Source organism: Gallus gallus, chromosome 5 (genome assembly GCF_016699485.2).
Source record: "Gallus gallus isolate bGalGal1 chromosome 5, bGalGal1.mat.broiler.GRCg7b, whole genome shotgun sequence".
NCBI lineage: Eukaryota > Metazoa > Chordata > Aves > Galliformes > Phasianidae > Gallus > Gallus gallus.
This window is the reverse complement of record NC_052536.1, coordinates 18,990,676-19,014,648: the sequence shown is the minus strand read 5'-3', so window position 1 is coordinate 19,014,648 and position 23,973 is coordinate 18,990,676. Positions and strand designations below refer to the sequence as shown.

General features: G+C 45.1%; 1 protein-coding gene across 5 annotated transcripts in view; it reads right to left on the bottom strand.

Moving 5' to 3' along the window:
* Nucleotides 1-2,606: 2,606 nt before the first annotated feature.
* The window catches only part of PRR5L (proline rich 5 like), a 39,454-nt gene continuing 18,087 nt past the window's right edge, over nucleotides 2,607-23,973 (bottom strand). For 4 of the 5 annotated variants that reach the window (XM_040701393.2, XM_004941549.5, XM_003641383.6 and 1 more), the window contains 5 exons: nucleotides 19,649-19,706; nucleotides 16,402-16,493; nucleotides 13,001-13,141; nucleotides 11,431-11,557; nucleotides 2,607-5,341 (listed from right to left, as the gene is read on the bottom strand). In XM_040701393.2, coding sequence (XP_040557327.1) covers nucleotides 4,959-5,341; nucleotides 11,431-11,557; nucleotides 13,001-13,141; nucleotides 16,402-16,493; nucleotides 19,649-19,706 — 801 coding nt within the window. In that variant the 3' untranslated portion in view covers nucleotides 2,607-4,958. Of the gene's footprint in view, nucleotides 5,342-11,430; nucleotides 11,558-13,000; nucleotides 13,142-15,442; nucleotides 15,453-16,401; nucleotides 16,494-19,648; nucleotides 19,707-23,973 lie in introns of all 5 variants that reach the window. The other variant, XM_040701394.2, reaches the window with a different exon arrangement.

Here is a 23,973-nt window from a genome sequence, read left to right as displayed (position 1 = left end):
GTAAAAGGGTTAGGGTGGGGGTTGTTGGTTTTTTCTTTTTATTATTTTCCCTTTGAGATGGAATGAGGAAGTTTCTGAAACTTGGAGAGGAGGAAACTGTGAAATGGGAAATTGTTTTCCTATTAGCTTTTGTCCGCTTTGACCGATGAGGCACCTCTTCCTGCTGTGACTCACCCAGACCGACGCAGCCCATGACAGTTCCTGTGCTCAGCGATTTCCTCTCACAGCTGGAGCTGCTGCTTTCCTGCTCTTCTGTCACAATCAGACCTTTGCTGTAACTTAGCCTTAGCTGCTCACTAATGCAACCGTGGATAAATACTCAGGCTGGCACGCAGCCCATTCTGGAGCCGTTCATCGTGGTCTACAGGACAGCCCTGCACTGCTCAGCTTCCTGAAGAGCCTTAAGAAATGCCCGATGAAATGGAGCAGCATCTTAGCAGTTGGGCAGCAAGAATTTTGGAAGAAATACCTGCATTCTTAAAGTAGAAGCGCTAACTTGCTAAGTGCCTCAAAGCATCTCAGACAAACGCATTTCCATACAAGTTAATTGATAGTTTATATGCTCAAATATAAAAAGCAAGACACCTCTTACCTCATCCCACTTGTTCTGCTCTGCAGAGACAGGCGTAGGCTGCAGAGACCCAGCAGGGCTGTTGCAGGTCCGTATTGGTTACTCCTCAGTTTCCCTTCCTGCCTTCAGAAATTCACATCCTCTCTGCAACTGCTGGCACCAGCTCCATAACACTGGGCGTGCCTACAGTTCTGTTCTCAAACATACAATCAGTGAGAGTGACTTGTCAAACCCTAGAATAGTATGCTACAGCTTGGTGGTTTTATTTCCATTTCTGCATTCGGTCACCATTATGCATTGTATTGTTTCTCTCTAAGCTTAACCTTAGTTTCTGTTGCTGTTTTTAAGAAAGCAGCATTTCCAGCTAGGTATGAGTCAGGCCTTCTGGCAGCAGACCGAGGAACCAAGCTGCCCTCAAGGCGAAGTGGGATGTACAAGCTTTCCTGGTTTCTGTATTGCACCAGGTATGACAAACTCCACTTACCTCAGCAAATCACCTAGAAAGAGCTCCTCAGGCTGAAGCTTTGGCTTCTTCGTGTCAAAAGGCTCTGCATAGACTAATGCGTACATCCCTTACGGATCCCTCCAGTTATAACTCGGAAATGAAAAGTGCCACTGAGACTCATGAAATGAGGCTGATGCTTTCTACAGCAGTCACCACAAGGAAAGGAGGAAAAACTGTAGGGTTCCAGACCTCACTTTCTCCCTGAAGTAACCTATGGAGAAAAATGCTTTGCATCCAAGGGCCACAGGACAGGCTGACAGCCAGATCCAGGCTGTATAGCTTGGAGGTACTCCGTCTACTACCTCTATCACAAAGTGTGACTCTCAGCACATGATAACGGTTCCCCCCAGCCTTCTGGGAAGGGACTGTGGGTGGGGGTAAAAATAAATAAATCATCAATATAAATCTTCTGTCCAGGCCTCACACAAGCTTGTAAAGGAGAATCACTCTGAATCCCAGAGATACAAAGTCTCAAACACTTATCTGAGATCCCAGGACCATCCTCATTCAGCTCACTGGTGCCCTGGAGCAGAGTATTAGACTCAAACTTCCTGCTTTTGCAGGAGCTTCCCAGTACAGGTGCCATCATTTCCCTCCTTCGGAGCAGCTTACCCCTTCCCTTTGTTTCTTTTGTAACAACACAGCAAATCAGTGATCCTTCACTGGGCCTGGATGAGCCTGAAGAAAGGCAGCAGACAGCCCTTGTAAATAGTGAAGCTGCCCCTTAGAGACGCACAGGAGAGAAGGGAGGACTTTCTGTTTCTGCTCCAAGAACTATCGGTATCTGTTAGTCAATAGCTGCTTTGTGTGAAGTGGATTAAAAACCCACAGTAGAAAAGAGGGCTTGCTTAGCAATAATGGTAATAAATCATCCTAAGAGTCACACACTGAAGAGGATCTTGTGGTTTCTCACTGACATATAACATACATTAACTCCATTACCTTTCAGCTTGTCCACTGTCCGCTGTTCCAGGAGCCCGAGCAACCCCACGGAGCTGAGGTTTTTAGGTTAAGAAGTGTGAGGGATTCTTTCCAATGATAATAGCAACTGCAAACTCTTGAATGTTAGCCAACGCAGATGTCTTCATAAACTTTTAGCCCAGAAATAATGATTCTGTGACTCCAATCTTTTTTCCAGTGTGACTGGCTCTTGGCATAAGAGGGAGTTTGCTCTGAAGCTCTGAAGTGACAGAGGCTTCAAACAGCGGCTCCCCAACCATTGCTGCAATCAGCGGCTGCTCTGTACTGCAGTATGAGTTCAGGGGAGGGGAGATCCTTAAGACCCCAACTCCTGGAGGAGTCAATAGGCTGTGAGGAAGGGTCTGACCCCGCCTCACCCAGAAGCACCCCAACAGAAGGGGCAATTCACTGCCCACAGCCATCCCGAGTCCTGCAGCATTCCCTTCCCTGAGAGAAGGCAGGCAGCAGTACCGACACTGACAAAAGAAAGGTTCAAGATCCATGAATCGCCCATGAAAGCCGAGCTCCGACCAGACCCTCCGTGTCGGTTGAAGAACAACTTTAGTTCAGTTTAAAAAGTAAAGCCACCAGCTTTAATTCTCCCAAACAAAACATCCAAACAACCGGGGGAAGTGCTCAATTCAGAGTGGCTCGGTGCAAATTTCCGCAACGTAACAGGTACAAAATCAAAGAGATTCAAATTATAAATACATGTAAAACAAAAGACATTCAAGTTAAAACCAGGACTGGGTTCCTATTAGCCCCAGAGATGATCCAAGAGTGTGTCAGGAAATAAATCATATTCATTTTCATCACAGAAGGAGGCGCTGCTCACTTTGCGCATTTACAAAAGGGAAATGAGAAGTAGAAGAGATGAGAAGCACATATAGGAGCTGAAATGAAGCACATATGGGAGCTGAAATGAAGCACATATAGGAGCTGAAATGCTGCAGGATCACCACTTCCCCACGTGTCCACGAGAAGGCTGCACATCACTGCGTGTGACAGCATCAGGGTGGCACAATCAGTCCCATTTAGGAATAAGGCAACTTCCCTTGGAATCCATTTAAAGGAAGGACTGCTTGAATCCCCCTCTTCCTGCCTCCCCAGACACATCCTTCCTAGGAGGCAAACAGCACAACCAAATCTCCTTCCACATAATTGCAGCTAGGGACAAGAACACTGCATTTCTACAAAGGCCAGCAGGAAGGGTGCCACAGGTGACCAACTACAAGAAAACAGCCCCTTCCACGTATCTCAAGATTTGCAAACCACAGGAGACAAAGCAACACCCTCATGTACACAGACAGCAAGACTTGTGCTCGCTGCTGGCTTTTCTGGTGCTTTGTGGTAAAATAACCATCCGCTGCTTTTTGCAGCACCTGCCACTGAAGTCAAATCCCAGCAGGTCCGAGCAATAGAGGGTGCTTAATGCCCAATGGCAGCAGGGCAAATTCTGCTGTTAACATCAACGTGTGCAAAAACAGATCCTGAAAGCTCATCCTAAGTTCCCGTTTCCTTGTCAGGATAGATTTATTTGCAATCAGTACCACAGGGACTGGATACTAGTGGCTGTGCTGTTATATCCACATTTTTAATGGGATTTGACATTTAAGGCAGCATTTCAGTTCACCTCTAAGCCTGTAATTACACTTGCAAATCTGCTTAGCAAGGCACCAGAGGACTGCTCCAACAAATCGGTTCTGCTCCCACAGAAGCAGCAGTTGAGAACCGAGTGGTGCCATACAGTGGGCACTGCAGCTCCCGACACACTGACAGCCTGGACCCACTCCTAATCTTCAAAACAAAAACAGGAAGAAAGTCTGCAAGCAGTCCTCGCTTCATCTTACAGAAGTGCTGCACTGAGCAAAATACCACTGGAGGTCAGGAGCACTTCACAAATGTGCTACAAGGACAGCACTCCGTTCTGCACCCAGCTGCTTATCTCCAGTCTCACAAAGCCTGCAGGTGCAGGGAGTACCAGAGCAGCTCAAGGAAGAAGCCCCATACATCACCTCCTGCTCTGCACTCATGACAGTCATCCTGGAGAAGCACCTTCAGCTCTCTCCCAGTAGAACTGCATGGGCATTCCCTTTCTGAATGGACTCATTTGGATTTCTTTCATTGCAGCTGTACCACTCCAAAAAAACGTCAATGGCAATTTGAAGCCAAACACAGGGATGCTCAGGACTGTATCTGCTCTCACTTTATACCTTCCTCCTTTGTGCTTAATTTATAACACCAACCCCAAAGACATTACTGGAACTAAATAAAGCACACTGGAGCACGGAGCTCAGCTGGCACTCCATGCATATCCAGTTCTGTTCAGGTGTGGGCTAAAAAATTCTGGTTTCTTCAAGATTCTTTTCACGCACACTGTGGGAAGCAAATGAAGGATCTCCTCTCACAACCCATCTGAGCAGATCTTTCTGCGAGATGCAAGTGGTTTCATCCCTGAGTTCAACTTCAGTAGAGAAAAAGGCAGGCCTTAGGCATCACCACTTCAGCTACAGAAGCTAAGAACATCAAGCATGGTGTCCTCTGATGCAAACAAGTAGCACAAAACCAGGAAAGAAAAGCAGAAAGAGGCTCATCTGTATCATCAGAAAGAAACAGAAGGAAACCTTCCGAGGCCAAAACGTTTAGGTTAGTACAGTCAAAGATCTTACAGAAGGTAAACAGCAATGTTCAACTTCGCAGCCCACCGTGCTCACTCAGGAGCAGGCTGGTACCTCTATCAACAACAATCACAAACAGGCAAGGAAAACAAGTCTGGAGAGCATTCCCAGAGAGACATTGGATCATCCAAGGCCATTTCAACACCAGGAGCAAAACTCCAATTTTCCTTTTTTTCCCCAAGATGGCTGACATGAGGATTTGTCCAGCTTAGCACATACCATCTTCCTCTCCTCAGAGAGGCTTCTAGCTGACTGATGTGCAGTTCAGCTCTGCTGAGTCCTGCCTCCCTGTTGCCATGCCTCCCTCGGGCCCATCAGCGATACTGGGCTCACTGGAACACTGCCTGTGGCTGAAACTGGGCTGCAGGAGGAGACATTTGTCATTACTGTCTGACTCCTCGATCACCATGCCTGTGTGCATCATGGAGGCCATCGCCAGGAGCTGGATATCTGAGTGAGCATTGGCGACAGTGTGGCGACGGATGCTGCCACACTTCTCCAGATAAGCCTCACCCTCCTGCTCCGTCAGAGGTGTCAGGGCCATCTCACTGGGCTGCCGATTGGTCACCAGGTGAGAGGAGTAAGTCAGTCCGCCAGCCTTGGAACGGGATCTGGAGTACCGTCTCTCTGGAACAAAAAAAAAGGCAGGAATGAGCAACAGGGCAGAGGCAAAGCTTTGTCCAAACTGTTAGGCTGGCTGCAGGGAACAGAGAGGATTCAGCTTGCAGCCACACTGGGTATCTCACCAGCTTCCTTGAAGTGCAGGGTTTCGTGTCCTAAGGTCAGAAGCCTTTCAGATCATGTAGGAGACTTTCCACAAGACTGCAAAGCATAACAGATAGTAACAAAAAGCAGAGCAAAGCACTCACCTCTGAAGGTTATGAGACAGCTTTGAAAGCTAGCATCAGTAAGACAGACAGAAAACAAGCTCAATGTTGTTACAAGGAGGAACAGCTGAGCAGCCAAAACTCCACCACTGACAGCAGCCAGATAATGACAACACTTCACCCTTGTGCTTTCAGTAACACATTCAGAACACTTCATTTTGTGCTTAAGAGTTTGTGCAAGTAAGTTTTGAGGCTGGTTCAAGTTGATGTCTTCCTTATGCGTCCACTGCAGCTCAAGCACAGCAAGCCACAGTGTTGCTCATCAGAGCAAGGTCATGAAAGGTGAACCACACCAGCACTCCCATAACTCCCTGCAGCCATTGGTAGCAGCACTGCAGCACAGCACCCGCATCACTGGTGCTGTCTGTACCTAGGCTGTAAAAATTGGTCTGGTGTCAATGAGACCCAAATAACGCGGGAGTCCAAGCAGCAACTACTTCCCCACATTACACATTACTTATCAGGGCTTCTTTGATGACTGCTGTCAACTCAAGTGCTGATGCCAAAAGAAAGCAGCCAGTGGTGGGGTGGTTATTTACTTGTAACATGACTGACTGAAACTGAGAGTCCAAAATGCACACTGATGCCCACCTCCTGTCTAGGTTAGGAACACAGCCGCTGCTATGGGCTGCTGAGCTTGTTGGTGCAGAGGTGAAAGGGAACTCGGAAACTTTCTGATGTTGTGTTCATCACAATACACCATTCCACAAATTAGTACTTACATTATGTCTCTCTTGCAATGGTTTTATCTATGCAAAGGTTTCTTGGCTTAGGAGAGGCCCGAGGAGATGAAACCGAACTGAGCCATGCAAAAAGTGGTAAATTCTCCTGACTTCATTGCTGCAGATTTTCCAGGGCAAAATCTTTGCTTTTCTCCAATTCTAAACAGCACGTTTAAAATGAAAATATGCTCTATTTAAACAGGCACAGCTTGCAGCCCTTCCCAGGAGACCAGGAAAATGAAAAATCATAGCCACGGCTTGAGGTTCACTTAATAAATAAAAATATTCCCGTGAGAAAGAAGTGCCACTTTGTGTGTAAACTTTTAGTGCTCCTGAAACAGCCAAGCCAGAGGACCTGAGAGATTAAAGTCCATTGAATGCAAGGACACCGTAGGAAGCAATAACATGAGATTGCTCCTGCCAAGCCTGGCAACCATCCCTGCACATAAACTGGAAAAATTGGTCCTGACATTCCCTTCTGGTACATCCTTACATCCTCGTTAACCATTTTGTCACAGAACACAAGTGCTCCTCAACTACTGCAAGCGTTTGCAGTCCAACGGCCAGGCAGTATTCATCAGTTCTGAGGCTCACGCACTACGTGCGCACTTGTGTTCATACATGCGCCTGTACACACGCTGAGGAACAGACTTTACAGAGTTGATGCATGTGTTGGTGCTTCAGTATCTGACATCATCCCGATTTCAAAATCTGACCAGAATCTGGGAGGGAAGACTGTAAAGTCTGCTGGTATCAAAGCAAACATTAACAGCAACGCGCAAGACAGCACTCTTCTCCCCAGGCCTTTATCAGCATGGGAACAGGAGTACAATGCTGCCTGCTGTGTGCAATAGTAAAGCAAAGGTCCTGAGTTTGACCACACTGCAGTAATTACCGTAACCCAGATACACTGCAAAGACAGAAGACACGCTTCATCTCAGCCCAGAACTAAGCAGAGAGTAGACTGTAAAATGTCCACAAATCAGGCAGACGTGCAGCCAGTGTGAGCTGGAGCCCAAACTGCCACTGCACAGCCACAGCTCACCCAAATCGCACAGCCAATCTCCAATGTGAGTGCATCCACACTGCACACAGCCCCATGCTCTCATGGCTTCTTATGTCAGTAGAAGTTTACACCTAGTGCATATTTTAAAATCAGAGAAAACCAAGCTTTAACTCTTCCCCTCTATTCTGCTATAGTCTCTTCCAACCTGAGCAATTCTATGAGTCTACAATTGATTCTATGTTAAGGAGGCAGAGCTCTCAAGTCATTATCTCTCTTTCTGAAGGAGACGCTCAGGTCACTCGTGCATTGCGGGAGCCAGATTTCAATCTCCACTCCTACTAAAACATGATGCAAAGCTCTTTGCTGACACATTAGCCAAACACTTCACACACTCGAGGAAAAGTACTTCCCACATCTATGCTCTCCAAACATTTAATTTGAAAGAGTACAACCAGACCTCCCTGGTAAAGAACCTGAAGTCTCTGAAGATCTATTCTGACACTTCAGTGGCTTCTGCTTGGATCCAGACTCCAAGCTGTTCACTATCCAGAGGGCAGCTCCCTGCATAGCCCTGTACACACAGCTCAGCAGAAGCACTAGGAACAAGATATCGGCAACATTTCATTGGTGGACTTAGAAACACAGCTGGTTAAGTATCTCAGCACATCTGATAACCTAGACCTTTGCCAGAGTCAATCTCTGACCATAAAATTCCACACAAGTTAGGACAGAGGGGTGAGGAGGAAGGTGATAGGAGCATGAAATAAGTTAAAGGCCAAAGGGCTTCAATTTTATCTCAGATAGCCATGGGCGTTATCTGACTTTGCAGCGCTGGGGGATGGCCGTGTCTCATGCTGTCACAGTGAAATTGATGAGATCCCACAGAAATGTGTTGGAAACATAGCATAGCGGGTAGGCCTCAATAGAAGAAGTTAGAATTCTTCCTTCTCTTGCTACCAAATATTTAGCCAGAAGCTGTACCTATTAAAGATAGGATAACCGGGCAGGCAATAAGAGGTCTTGCTCTTATTTTCTCCCCATAACAGCAGTAGACATTTAAAGACATTAGGCAATGCAATCTAATGCCAAGAATAAGGGCTGCAAGTAACCACACAAAAGTTGTGGATCTTCCTTCAGTGGAGGTTTTCAAGATCAGGTTAGTTGCAGAAATGGGTTACACATCACTGATCAGCTCCTGAAACAGAAATGCATACTGGAGGATTTATCACTGTTTCTTCTCTTCAAGTGAGGGTGACCTAACTCTGAGGAAAAAATATCCACAGAAGATTTCTGTGAAACTGAAGTAAAGTTCTTTATGACAATCAGAAAAAAAGTTAGGATGAACTCTGAACATAGATTCATTGCTTTACTTTTCCCCCTTTGATTGCTCTATCAAGTAACCACAGTCCTCTGGGAAAGTAAGAGCAGTCTGCAACTCTTGCATAACCTCCAGCTACGAACAGATGGCTAAGAAGCATCAGAGTGGAGTCTATTTTCTGCAAGCCACCTATCCTTTGTCTCTCCCCAGATGCTGTGCTTATCTTCTTATGCAGCAGGGCACTGCCTCACCACTGGAACACAGAAACAAGGATACGCATGCACTGCATCAAGTTGCCATAAGAACTGTATAAGAATGCACAGAGCTCCATCCTGAAAGGCAAAATCTGATATGGGGAGAAGAACAAAGCAGCAGAGTGCTGAAATAAATGGCCTTTCCCATTTGAAATCCTCCTTGGAGTAGTCCTCTATGAAGAAAGGCATCTCAGTTTAATGTTTCCAAACCCCATTGCCCAGAGCTACTATCCAGCACACACGGCGGCTGAACCACAACCACATCATGGCACAGAAGACAAAAGAGCTGGCAGAGAACTCAAAGAATAGTTTGTGTGTTCTCATGGGCTTCTAGTGGAAAGAAGGTCATTTCACCTCTAATGGATGGCCTGTTGCCAACAGCCAGAAAAGATGCTTCCTTAAAGGAACCATCATGCATAGTTTAACTAAAAAAATTCCTATTTTGCTGTGTTATGGCCAGGAACAAACTGGGAAGAGCTTTTAAGGGATGATTTTGGAGGCAAACTCACATCAGCAGTGATGCTAGGTTTAATACACAGGGTGAATAGCGTGAAGGTTTTTTTTCCCCGTATTAATAATTTAAGCATTGTTTGAGACAACTGGATCCCTTCAGCACGCACTGTCCTTACAATGCAGGTAGTGGCTAATTCACAGAGGAAGCAAGGAGAGTGGGCAACAAGAGAGTAACAAGCACAGTGAAAGGAATATGATCCAACTGAAGTAACTGTGCTTTCACCAAAGCAGGGCGAACTACAGAGCTCAGAATGAAACAGGCCACAGCCTCTGCTATCCAAGTCAGGCTGTGTGATATGGCTTGCTTCCCCTTGCTCCACCTAGACTTTGTGATTTGTCACTTTGGCTGGGGAGGTTGCCTTCCCCAGATCCCCTCTGCAAGCTGTTCTGTCCTTTCTTTCACACCTACTTCTGCTGCTCTCAGCTTACATGAAGTTTAACATACTGCAGCCTTAAAGGCCAAAGCTTATGTTTATTCACAGCTGTGACCACAATCTTCCTCAATTGCATTTCTCAACACCAATGCAACCTGAAGGCCACGTTCTAGATTGCAGTTTGGACTCCACAGCATCTACTGAGAATGCAAGCACATCCAAAGCCCAACAGAAAGGTACCACAGAGCCACTGCATGGCAGGGAGCCTGCTGGGACTCTCCATCACTACCAGCTGCCTCGTAAGAGAAAACATGGGCTCTGAGAAAGCAAAATAGGTGACAGAAAGGAGAGGAAGAGAGAGAACTCTGGTGAGAAGCAGCAATTATTAGATGAAACCACCACCACAGGAGCACTTTGAAAACAAGAAGATTATTTGCAGAAAGATGCTGCTCTTTTTGTCTCTGCTGTGTAATGCAAACAAAAGTTACTTCTCCTTGCTCAGCATAAGGTGGAGCAGGGGCAAAAGGCCACCTTGAAAATACACACAAATAAATGACAGCTAAAAAAAAAAAAAAAATCAAAGGAAGTACAATGATTTTAAGGTGTGTGAACTTTACAAGGCCAGTTCATGTGAATTTTGTTTTATGACACCAATACTTTGCTCAGCTGGCAGAAATCCAGGATAGCTAGGAACTTCAGTATAGGTCAGGCAGTTACACTTCACATTATCCCAGCACCATACAGGCTGGGAGTTTGTTACAGACAGAGAGCATCCAAGTCCTGATGAACCATTCTACCATAAGATCGTCTTCTACCCTGCTCATGCTGCTAAGGTGTAACACAAGACAGGCTGTGCCTTCACCTAGACTAAGTCTGCATCAAAGGAGAGACTACAGCTTATTAAGTGGTTTAGAGCTTTCTTCACTTACTCCATTTAAATCTTTATGGTTACCTAAACAGCACTGCCATATTTATTTCTTAGCTAGCCTATTTCACACAGGCCATGCTCATTAGCAGAGCTCGTGAATCATATGTGGAGGTTTTCCACTATGATCATCACCGTTCTGAAATGCAGTGCCAGTTCTCCCTCCTAGCTCCATTTACCTACAGTTTAAATAGATATATATATTTTTTCCCCCAAACAGAATGCTCAAATGCATGGAAGACTCCATGCAAAAAAAAATTAAAACAACCCCTTAAGATGAGTAGTCAAGAACTGAGCAGTTTGCAAAGGGTGGCAGATGCAGCAGTAACTGCTGGAATCAAGGTAGTCAAGGCAGGCTAGCAAGCAGGAAGAGAGCAGGCAGGCAAGAAACAGGTGCAATTTCACCAGTGCAATAGGGTGAGGAAAGCACCTCAGGCAGAGACCATAGAGTGAAGCTTTAAAATCCAACCTGCCTCCAGAAAGAGTGGAGATTTTGCACACGTATGCAGTGGAAAATGAAAAGCAGATCAAAAAGATCTACATTCAGAAATATGTTAACCAGAACCTTCTTCAGGGTGCTTTACCCTTTGTTTTCTCTCTCTCCTGGGGTCACACAGCACCTCCTTTCTAGCACAGATGTGCACTGCATTCTATTAGCCAACCTTTGTACCACACAAAGTGTTTGAAAGAGTTTCTGTATGCTGCTGCGTGTCTTACCAAGCAAGCAGGTGCTACCAGAGAAGCTGTGATCCTCACACAAACCCAAGTATGGAGACACCACCTGCTTGACCAATTCTTCCAGCTGTAGGTAGCTCTCACTGGGGCCATCGGGCTCATGGACACTCTGAAATATAAATGTGAAAAGCCATTGTTACCATTTGTAGTAAGGTTCTGCTAAGATCCGCCAAATATCTTGTCTCTGGAATATCACAACCATATCAGTGCAGCCCTTAAAGGAACACAGCTGAGGAGCCAAAATGGAGGCTTGTGTGCTGTTCACACCAGCCTTATTGTCCAAGTCAAAATCAGACTGCCAAGGGACATTTATTTAATGACTAAAGGATAAGAAGGTACAAGCTACAGTAACATGAGATTTACACAGAATAAGTACAGCAATACAGCTATACCAAGGCAGTTCTGCCAGGAAATCTCTGTGGAAATGCCTTACCACAGCTTGGGCAAAGCCCTGCTCTTTTCTTAAGATAGGCTTGCAGGAAAAGAACCCTCTCTAGTTTAGCTTACAGTTATGAAGACTGTAGCTAACTCTAAGCAATTTAACTGTAATTTCAGGAAGTGTCCACAGACTAGCTTGCTGCAAACCCTCAGTAGGCTTCTCTTTCTCAGAAGTGTCACTTTGAGATTCTCTTTGCCCCAGACTCCTTTTATTAAGATATTTTATGGAAATATAAGCTGCACTCCAGTATTTCCTGCTACTGCAGCCTGGGTCACAGGGGACATCTGAACTGAGTGAGAACTTGCACATAAATATCAGTTTAGCTACTTTGCAACTTTGATCATACATACTTCAGCAAGTTTTATTCCCTATCACGCATCATAAGGTATATCTGAAGAGAAATTAAAGTGAGAGGAGCCCAAACAGCCACTTGGATTATGGTATTGTTCAGGACTGTCAGGCTGAGCAAGACAAAAAATGGTAAACTTGGCCATACATGTCCTGCTTGGAAGACAGGGATGCTATCCTCTTCAGGTCTGATTATAAAAGACAGTCCTCACAAGAAGTCTGTGTTTCTTGGGAGATGCCCTTGAAAAACCTGCACTGTTTTGCATGCTGCCATAAAATACTCCTCCTCTCACAGAGGGGTTTCAGCATCCCACTTAGGAGAGATGGAGGTTTTAGGGAGCCAGCAGGCAATACTTTGTCCAATGCCTTTATCACCTACGAGGGAGGACTTGCTGGGCCATTACAAAGCTGACAAATCAGGAATACTATGTGTTCACAGAAGTTGGGAGATGACAATTCATGAGGAAATTAGAGGAGTATTCAGACTGTCCCTAGCAGGGGAGACAAAGTACCAAGGAAAATGCAAACACAAGAGCAGAACTTGGCCCTTTCACAGACCTATCCTTATCAACTTCCAGGAAAGCCCAGGACATTAACCATTCCAAGTCAGCTTTCATTTTTACATTTAGTACTCTCACATAAGAGCACATCTTCCCCTTCAACACACCCACTGCGCTCCCCACTCTCCTTTCCAAAATTTGTATCAGTTCAGTGAGGACAAGAGTCTCAAATGGAGTGAAACAAGGAAAACCAGAAGCTCCCCACCTGCAGAATTAACAGCATCTGGACAATGGAAGCTGGAAGCTTTGTCTGGACCAGAGGAAGAATTTCTTCCAACTTCACTTTTAGCAAGACCAAGTCTCTGAAGCCAAGAAGAGCAATCTGGCGGATGGTCAACTCCTGACCCTAGAAAACAGAAAAGGCAAAAATTCAAGAGTTGGTAAAGGAATATGGGAGCACCACACCAACACATGCATATACATGGACAGAACAGGCCTATGCTGCCCAGCGCTGCTGTGGTGAAACACCCCCAGCTGCTCAGCGTGAGGACTTCTGGCACGGATAGCTTCTTACTCAGTCTCTGTCCCACATAAGTTCTGAAAGGAGTAACATCTTATGTTATGTGTTGCTAGGCTTGGAGGAAAGCCAAAAAGGGGCCTGTATTTCACCAGAAGATTACAAGTTCATAAAACCCAACCTGCAGCCAATCTGGTCACAAACATCTGAAGCCCAGGGTGGATGCAGCTGGTGCTTTTGATGCTTGAAGCTGAGACATCACTAAAGATTTGGTAGGGAAAGTGGTTGGCACAGAATATTCCTTAATCAAGCCTACACCTCTGTTCTGTGTCTGTCTGCTCAACACCTGCACTTTAGACCTGGCTGTTAAGACAGAAATCCACAATACAGTCAGCTATAGATTTTAGGATTTAGGCTAAAACAAAGCTAGTTGGACTGCTTGTACCAACATCATTTTAAAAGCAACTAGACAGAATGAAGGCAACAGCTTTGATTTCCACCACAAGGCGTGTTGCAACCTTTAACATCAACAAGTGAGCAGGTTTCACAAGTGAAGACATGGTTCTATTTCTTAGCACATTAGACATCCTCGGATCCCATTGAGCATTCTAGTGTGTTACTACATTTCCTTCTGCTAGGCTTAAGGTACATGTGAGTTTTTGCCTCATTTAACAGCAGAAAGTTTCCTCCTGGCCCTGACTACTTTCCAGCCCAAAGTTTTCCTTGTTCTCCCCAGCATGTTAACCTCTGACCTGCACTCCATTTTGTAACCATTTTATAGTATCCGTAACATACTCACTGAGGCAAATATTTAGCTGGAAGGAATTAACATCAGTTAATCATTAATTCCTAATGGTTTTAATGCCATAATTACCAGCATCATCAATATGTAAGTATGACCGAGAGCCGGTGGGGTGGCAGGCAGCACGGCCACTGTAAAAGCACTTCACTGTTTTTAAACCATCACTGAGTGCTTAGAAACATCAAGGTGTAGAACAGCCTGGCTCATATTTATCTCCGAACCGTATTTCAGCAGCTGCACACTTTTTATTTATATCATGCAGTTTAGCCCCATTAATTTCATATCTCATTTCAAAATGCAAACATCTCCCTGTGCCAAACAAAACAAGACTTGCTATTCTTTTTCCACACCAAGTGGTTACATCAACAGCTGCAATTATATTAAAGTCAGTGACCTGTTTACATAGTTTCCCTCTGTACAGCAATTTAACCCACTTGGCCACTTAAAGGTCATACTTCTGCAACAGCTATGAGCCTCAGGTTCAAACTTAGTTGAGATACAAAGTTATTTCTGGTTACTGCCACTGGTAACACGCTCACATATTTGGCCGACTTGTTTTCAATTCGAATGGTCAGCTGCTGGGATCACAGACAGTCATAAAACACATATGCTGGCATCTGCAACAAAAGAGTTTCAAACACTGAGGAAACCAACAGCACACAGACCTTCTCATCTATTCGAGCAGAGCATGAAGAACAGCAGCTCAGTGAAGGAGATTTGCTAGATGATCTCTCTTTACATTTGGTAATACGCCAGATAAATAGGCGCATACAGTTCACTATTCATAGGAAAAACCAAGCTTGTAATCAGGGCACTGGCTCGGGATAAGAGCAAAATTCATTAGTTCCTCACTGCACCAGCAACTCACTTCAATGTAACCTAGGACAGCTCACTTAGAGTCAGGTTCTTAGGTGAATCCAGGGGAGTCAAATCCATAACTGTACGTAGGACATGCATGCTTGCAAAGCTTTAAATACACAGTCTACTACATTTCAGTTTCTACTACATTTCAGTACAAGAATTCCCTAACAGTTTCTGTGAAAGATCTTTGACAAAAATTTTGCAAGATGGACACTAAGAAAGTTACTATTTCCAAGAATCTCAGCATCCCCACACTCAGTTTAATCATTACTAAACTCCAAAAGCTGCAGCTACTGTGCAGTAGTTTTTGCACTGAAACAGATTTTTCTGGTGAGCATAAGAATTATTAGCATTTGCAGGTATCACATCACACAGTTAGCTCAGTTCTTTCTATGGCGCACAGATAACTGCAGAGCAGACAAACTGCTGCATACATAGATGACATCACTCCACAGCTGTGAGTTAGTCGCAAAGGGAGAAAATGGGAGCATATTGGAATTGTGCAGTTTTAGCTGCCAAACACCTACCTTTAAGCTTCTGCAGCAAGGAAAGAATAAAAATAAACACAGTAAAAAGGTTAGTGTTTGTCTTTATAGAAGACTTTTGCTCTTTTAGGAGATGTTAGCTTTAATAGGATTAGAGGAAAAGGGCAAGCTTTGAGCTTTACATGCTGCCTTTCAAACAAAACAAAGGGAATATAACCAAAAGAAAATACACTTTTTCCAGAAAACACATCTCATGGAACAGCCAGAAGTCAAGAGAAGGCAGCTAGCATTTCTCAGAATGTCAGTCTACTCATAAAGTAGATTTTTGCTTCTCTGACAGGATGGAAGATCAAAATAGCTTAGGAAAGTATCCAGATTTTCCATACGGAAACTTTGACCAAAGCTACATGCAAAACTGATAGAGCCCAACAATTCTGATGGGATACTCGGATTTAAAATACCCAGTATAAGTCTTACACGCGTTGTTCATTTGTCCTTAGAGATTTACTTGCCTCTTCATCAAAGCTTTAAAAACACTAACAGAGGATTTTCCAAAGACACAGCTTGGATGTAAACAGTCCAAAAGTAGTTTTGATGAGTAAGACACATTTGCTCCTGATCTGATCTTCAAGTTTCCTTCCCTGAAGGCAAATTGTCAGCACTATCATCTGTACCAGAGTTCCAAATATTTAGAAACAGAAGAACCTACTTTTAGCAAATGGTCCAGAGCTTCAATCTAGACAAATAATCCAATAATTTAGGTGTACAAGCTTAGCTACGCACAGACAGGGGGTAGACAAAGGAAATAAAAGCTCAGAATACTGTGCTTGCCCAGTAGATGTTAGCAGTCCTTAAAAACAAATGCTGATCTGGGCAAATGCTACTTCCTCTCAGATTTAGCTTCAAGGTTTTGAGACCTGCTTAGCCACTAACCCGTTCTTCTGAAACACACATTTCCCTGCACTATTAGCAGACATTGCATTTATTTTAATTAAGATTACCTGGACTGGGTAGAATATTGCCTGGAGTGTAGGAAGAGTCTCTGTAAAGTAGTGATCCCAAATTTCAGACAGGATGTCAATGCGATCCTCACCTATAAAAACAGAGATTGAGAATGAGAAAGAGCTTTTGCAACAGGGACACTGAAGTCAAGTTGAATTGTTCCACTACTCTCTACTTCCTCAAGGAAAAGATACAAAGTCACATTCAGTTTCCTCACAGACAGTGACATAGGTCAGCTAAGCTTTGCCTTAACTGACAGACACAAGGTTGTGATCATAAACTGCTCCGTCACTTGTGCAAAGCAAACAGGTTCCATGCAAAACATGAGACAAGCTCCAACAAAATGGTGAAGCATTTCTTTGAAAGCAGGCTCTAACTCCAAGAAAAGGACTGTGTAATTTCACAGCTCATGATTACTAAACTAGCTATGTGCTAGCAGCTGCATTTGGAAGCTGGGAGGTCACAGCCAGTATCAGCTGTCCTGCAGCAACTGAGTCAGAGAGACCTTTTGTAAGAGCAAAGCCATCTCCAGCATCTGACCACCCTCAAGAACAGACACAGAAGTCACGAACTCTTGCAGGAACCCACGACTCTGAAAGGCCACAAAGCCACAGCGCTCCTCTCAGGGCTTCTCCTCTCAAACGTGGCAAATTGGAAGGTTCCTGAGTGAAATCCACTTGTGGTGAGCCCTCATGTGAATCTGACTCCAACACATATCCCCAAGAATAAGGGGATGTTTCAAATGAAGGCAGACTATGCTATGCAACTTGTGACTCCCATAACAAGAATACAACTGTGGTCAAAAACCTGTTATTAACAGAAAAATGCTTTACTGAACATAAGAGTTTGAATAGACACTGTAAATTATTTTTATAGGCTTGACTTAAAGAGCTGTATGTTTCTCAGCATTTAGGCCCCAAACCTCTAAGCTTTTCAGGGACTTTTTCCCATCCCAAGTGCCAATGTTTTGCCAAGCTTTTTTCAAGTATTAGATACAACCCCTAGAAAATCCAGCAGCAAATACAGACCTGCATTTAACAATACAAGTTTCTGACAAATTCATTTCCTAGGATACCTCTTCACAGAGCCTCACATAGAGGAGCTCTCAAGTAGTCAAGATTTAAGGAGAAGTAAATGAAGATGGCTGCTAAAGGCAGCTTCAAAGTCTCAGCCTCAAGCTTAGGTGAGAAACAGGAACACAATAAAATCGCATCTAATGGGAGCCTTATCACTATGTGTTCACGTGTTTTCCCCATCTGGAGACTCCCACGTGGGCTTTCCCCAGTGGGTTGCCCATTGGTCACGCTGCTTATAACCCAGTCAGAGGGAAGAGTCAGCAGGACCAGGTTCTGCAGATGTTTCCTTTCAAGCAGAGACCTCACTGACTGCCAGAGTGCCGAGAGGGAAGTATCTCAGATATGACACCAGCTTCAGAAGAGGAGTGCATGAGACCTACCCAGCACCCCCATAACAGATACCCGCTTCCAGAAACTGCCAGCCATAAGTGAAAAAGACAACAGGAAACAGATGAACTTCTCCCCACTCTGCCTCCTCCCCAGGACTGTAGCTTGTTTGTGTGAAGCTAGAAATGAAATGCCTTTTCCTTCTGAATGGGAATAGAGAGTGGTTCGTTTCTTCAAGAATTCATAAATCCTACAGCCTCCGAAAAAGAGTCTGACAGAGTATATCAAGAAAAATGACATTAAAATATGAGTCTGAGGTTAGAAAAACCAGACACAGTATAACACTGCCATGCCCTGCGGCAGGAACATAATTCCACCTTCGAGTACTGGGAGAGGAGAAATTTTCCAGGAAGACAGAACTAACAGAATGTGTACAAGAAGTTCTTGTTGCTGTGACCACAGGACCTGGAACAAGTCTACATATTATGAAGGAAAAGTGGTCATGAGTCATCTCATGCAGAGATGCCAGCCTGCATGGGTACAGTGGCTCCAGGGTCACTTCAAACAGGGAGGGAAAAAAATAAAGCATAGCAAGGGGGATTTGCTGTCTGTCTGGGAAACTTCATCCCACCCAAACTACTTGATTGGTTGCAAACTACTCCCCATCTGCTCTAAGTTTGGGGTAGACTGTAACTCACTTTTCCTCAAGCTAAAGCAGAAATTTGCATAATTTTATATGAATAAACAGGGAAAAAAACAAGATATCAGACTGTGATAAGCCATACAGTGTCTAGTCTGAAGAGCTGGCAGCAGTATGGCAGGCACCCACATTCATGAGTAGTACACAAATCTGCCTTTTTTCCCCTTCATTACAGAGCCTGTGCTAAAGCAGCACACATCAAGCAGAGGCCTGGCAACTGCACAGCTCCATCGTCAAGGTCCGGTCAGTCCCACAGCATGCTGGCCAGATGGACAAGTCACTTGATGAAGAACAGTGCAGAGGAATCCAGCACCAACAATGACACAAGATTGGAAGTGTCTACTGGCATTTAATGACCCAGAAACAGTAAGCTGATGATTAGCAAGGGATCTTCCCTACAGGCTACAAAACTGGGTCAAATCAAATGGTAGCCTAGTTTTGAATAAAGATGTGTGCTTCAGCCAGCGCTCTCTGCTTGAGCAAACCATTAATAACAAGACTAACTCCCCCAGCAGCCACCCCTGAGCCTTGCTGCTCCAAGCTGGCCTTGGTCCACAGGATCTGTGGCAGCAGGCATCCATACCCAGTGGTTTGAACAGATCTTCATTAATGGTTAGCTTCTTTCCTGAAGAATTTAAATCCCATCCACATGACCAATTTCTCTTTAAATTTACACAAGACCTGTTAGCTCAGCTCTCAAAAGCATAACAACACAGTACTACTGTAACTAAAAATCATGCTTCTGAGAGTCCAAACAGCCAGACTGTAGAGCTGCAAATCACATTCAGAAATAAAAGGCAGAGAACTCCCAGCAGTTTCACAATAGGATTCACATCCAGCCTAGAAGTGCACTGAGCCCAGGTTCCAGTGCCACCCAAGACCCCCACTGCTACTCTCATGGTGAAGCCATGGCTTGCAGGAATATTGCGGCCACACAGTTCTGTAAACAGCCCTCCAGCCATAAGGAATGCACAGACTGCAGTGCAACCTGGCCCCAAAAGTTTGTGACGCTCTCACGTAGTACCAGAAATGGCTGTATGCTTTTCAGCTGTGTGAATCACCTCCTCCAGCCAAACATAAAAGCAAGACTTGAAAGGGCCCGCAAGGACCCCCACTCCAAAATGGGTTTCTTACTGTACTTGCCTTCACACAGCTTAACCTTCTCCTCTATGAACAGCAAGCCTTTCGCAAGGAGCTGGTTCTGCCAAAAGAAAAGAGAGAGACATGTATTTGCCTTTTCCATTATTCAAAATAAACATGGAAAAACATGTGTGCTTTTTTCAGATGTTACCCACTTTATATATAGCTGAAGATCAGTCATGCCACATGCGTACTTATTTGAAGCATTGCCACCAGACGTGGTCCTACTGCAAGTTCTGCATGCTCATCACCCCCCCCTCTGACACAGCCTGATGGAGGAACACAACAGACCCAGCACATACTTCAAACACTTGTCTAAAAGTGCAGAGGAAGACCTTTCAGGGGTAACCAGGTCAAAGCTGCATGTCTCAACTGCTTCAGCAGCTAAGAAGCAATGTAAATCTATTTTCGCCCCCAGAGGACATTGCCTTCACAATATTCTACCACATCACCTCCTGCTGTACCACAAACCTGCCCATGTTGCTGCTTTGGATGTCAGACCTGCCTTTCACTGTAACCACGTACCAGCCTGCTTTGGTCACAGCGCACACAAACAGGTAACAGCATGAGCCTGCCCAGACCAAGAGAGAGGTCCAGCTCTGCATGTCCTACTTCAAGAGCCAATACTGAACTGGGACTGCAGGCCTCCCCCACCCCATACATCCATCTCCGGATGCACTGCATTGGTGCAGAGTTCCCCAGTTTGTACCCAGAGTTCACTCATAACAGGACAGAGGAGTGGCCATCCCTGACACTAGCAATAACACTCTCTCATATGCGCTGTGCAATATTTAAAAGAGTCAATGGTCATGTTTGTTTTAAGCTAATTTAGTCCTACTAGCAGTAATCTTTTTTCCTTTCCCCCAGAATTCAAGCCCAAAAATATTTAGTATAGTCTTATTCTCAAAGTAACGTGTAACTAATTTAAAAGAAACCTGTATTCTACAACAGAAACAGAGCATTTTAGGGTTGAAACACAGGATGAAATTCTTTGAATGGCCCATCCAAGTCACAAGACTAACCTTTGCTAACTATGGCACAGTACAGAAACAATCCTATCTACACAGTCCAGTCAAACTACAATTTTCCCCCATAGCCTACTATCCAACAACACAAGCAATTCCAGCACAGGAGTCAGAGCTGACCTGAACGTTCCTGTTTGGCACAGGAACACGCTAAAACTGCCATTCGGTACACAGACAACTATGTGGAGACAAGAGCCCTAAGGACTTCTGCATATGACCTTCTGAATCCAATCACAAATAGAGCACAAATGACTAACTATAGTCAAAGAGCTGTGGGGGCCAGCAGAGTACTCCACAATGCTATAGACAGGCTGTGTGACTCCAGCCTGGTCTGCTCTGGTGCCCGCTGCTCCTGATACCTGGGGCACCCACCTGGGCAGCTTCAGCAGCACCAGCCCCACTGCCTCCAACTGCTGACACCACCTCAAAAAGCCATCGAGTTCTTCTGAAAAGAAGTCTGCTTTCCTGGACTCTCGATATCCCCAGATCAGAGTAATTTTTTCCTGCTTTAATGCTTTTATGAATGTATCTATTTCCATGTACTATTTAGATTACATAGTCTCATTCTTAGAGCTTCTAAGAAAAAAGTTCAGCTCCACAACATGTAGTGACCATAGACGTTTCAATCATCTCCTCAAATTTTTTCTTTTCTACTCAAGTCACAGGCCTAGAAATTGATTCAACTCAAACATTTTCTTCTCAGATCAAGCAAGACAGGTAAGTAAGTTTCATTAGAAAAAAATCCTTCATGGTTTGCTGACAAATCCATACAACGTAATAAAGGCAGCCACAGCAAAGGTGTGCATCAGACTTTGCCTGGGTTACACGTTTTATTACTGCTTTATCCCTGGATGCCAGAGGCAAAACAAGAGGCAAAGAACTGAGAGGAAGAAAAAAAAATCTTATTTTTACAAGCAGGATCAAGTAGAGACTTGCATCAAGCAAGCTTGAAGGGCGCATTTATCTGAAAAAGCTTAGCCTGTGTGGGGTCCTGCTATGCTCTGACCAAAATCAGCCAGAGCATCTGATGGCACGGCATGAAGAGTCCAAGCAAACCCAGCTGGCTTAGCCAGAAACAAATGAGACATTACCTGCGGGAGGTGCAGGTGCCCGGTCCCAGGAATGGCCTGTGCAATGCAACCTCACCGCCACTGTTTCCAGGACGGTCTGACGTGAATTTGAGAATAACGTATCGCTCCAACTTATTTACCAGGAATTTTCTAACAAGTTTCTAGTTAGCACGCCAGCTGCACACAAACACCTACCTAATTCTGGTAGTGCTTTCAAAATGCAAGTCTCAGTAAGCTGCAAAATTTCCAACCGAAAGCGTACACCCTCCCCCCATTTTTATTTTCTTTCTAGAAAGAGGGGAAAACAGTGATAGAAACACAGAAAACATCTTGATCCTGGTAGAAAACAAACAGCAAGAGAAAAAAAATGAAGTAGTATCCTAAAATACTCCTCTAGAGAGGGCCTTGCTCAAAATACAGACTTAAAAAAAGAAACCCCACATGAAAAGAGAAAGCAAAGCAGAGGGAGCAAGGAGGAGGGCAGAGCAGGCAGACAAGTAGGCAGCTCTGCCGTGACCCAGACCGCAATGCCTCCGCTTGGCAGCAGCTACAGGAAAATCCCACATGGCTGTGCCCACACAGCTCTGCTACCATAAGCACGGCCCCATGTGGAGCCTGCCTGGGGACAGCCCCGCAGAAAGTTTTGAGCGGTAACAACCAGTGAATCACGCACCTCCACAGAGCAGAGGTGCAGAGGCCAGAAGGTAGGCATCTCCTACCACAGCCACCCAGGAGTGGCTCCTACACTGGGCTTACAGGCCAGGGGCTGAACTGGCCCAGGTCCCCCACGCTAACAAAGCTGGAGCCTCTGAAGTTGCACCATGCCAGTTCAGTTCCTGGAAAGCACCAGATGAAACAGAAATAATCAGCAGGACTGCCTGAGGAGGGGTTCTGAGCCATCGAAGATGGAAATACAATAGCAAAGAGCAGCCTGCCCCACAGGACAGCTGCAGGGCACAGCTGAGCCTCACAGATCACCCACGGGTGGAGGTGTCCCTTTCCCTCACAGGCAGCAGCACTCCAGCCCAACAAGGAGTGTGAGCAGTGCCCTCGCTGAGCAGCAACGGCCGCTTCAGCACCCACACTGCTGTTTCCTGCCTTTCTCTGAAATGGGCAAACGTAGAAGCCTGGCATTGGGAAGGGATGCATCACACACACCAGTTTTCTGTTTGTCTGGGCAGGACAGAGTGGCACACACAGTTTCCTGCTGTTGGCACAATTTTATAAGCAGACTTTCAAGGGAGAAAAAGTACCAAAAGAGACTGTACAGGGCAGAGTCATGGTCAGAAAGAGTAGAGGGATTTAAGTGAAGGGCAAGTGCATACATCCCCCCCTGCACAACTGCCTGGCACAGGGATGGACATGCTCCCCAGTGACTAAACTCCAAACAGCAACAAAGGCAGAAAATCCATTTTGGCTTGGATTAGGGCTTGGGTTGTTACTGCTTACTTCTGCACTTATCCACTCTGATCTTTTTGTTTTGACTTTGACACGCCAGTGACATGAGTCTTGTGCGCTGTGGTTTGCATGATTTTGCATACAGACAGAAAGCCGGGCCTAACCCTGAGTCAGGGCTCCCTGCCTCCCAGAGCACGCACTGCAACAGGATAGGAGTTATGTAACAGCCTTCTATTTCTGAGACGTCAAAGCCCTCACTGAAGTAAATGAGCGCCCCTACCCAGCTGGTCACCCTTCAGCCACAATTTCTGGCACCAGAGCTAATGGGCTTCAGGTCTGCATGTCATCCCCGGGCATAGGTCAAGGCAGTTGTGGTGGGGAAGGGATGGGGTCTCTGCCATGAGAGGAGGCAGTTTGGGGTTAATGTGCACAAACCAGGCAATTCTGCTAAAGCGGTTAGCTGTGAAACAGCTAATGTTTCCATTTTCCTCTGTGAGTTTCAAGATTAACAAGCCACAGAGAGTGAAAAGAAACAGTTCATCATCTCCAAAGGCTTGTTTTCAGGCTACATGCAGAATCATAAAGATAATGCATCAGATAGTACTCATTAGTTTTATGTTTCAGAAATACACTTCACAAACATAGCCATTAAACAGCACGAAGGGAGCATACCTGAAAAGTCTTACAGCTGTCCCAGAGCAATTCCAGTTCACCACATTCCTCCAAACACTGGCATCTTAACATGGGATCCCTGCCCGTGGCTTGCTAACCCACCAGCCAGCTAACCCAGCAATGAGAGCAGACAGAGCTCTGCAGAGCTATTGAGCAGAGGAGA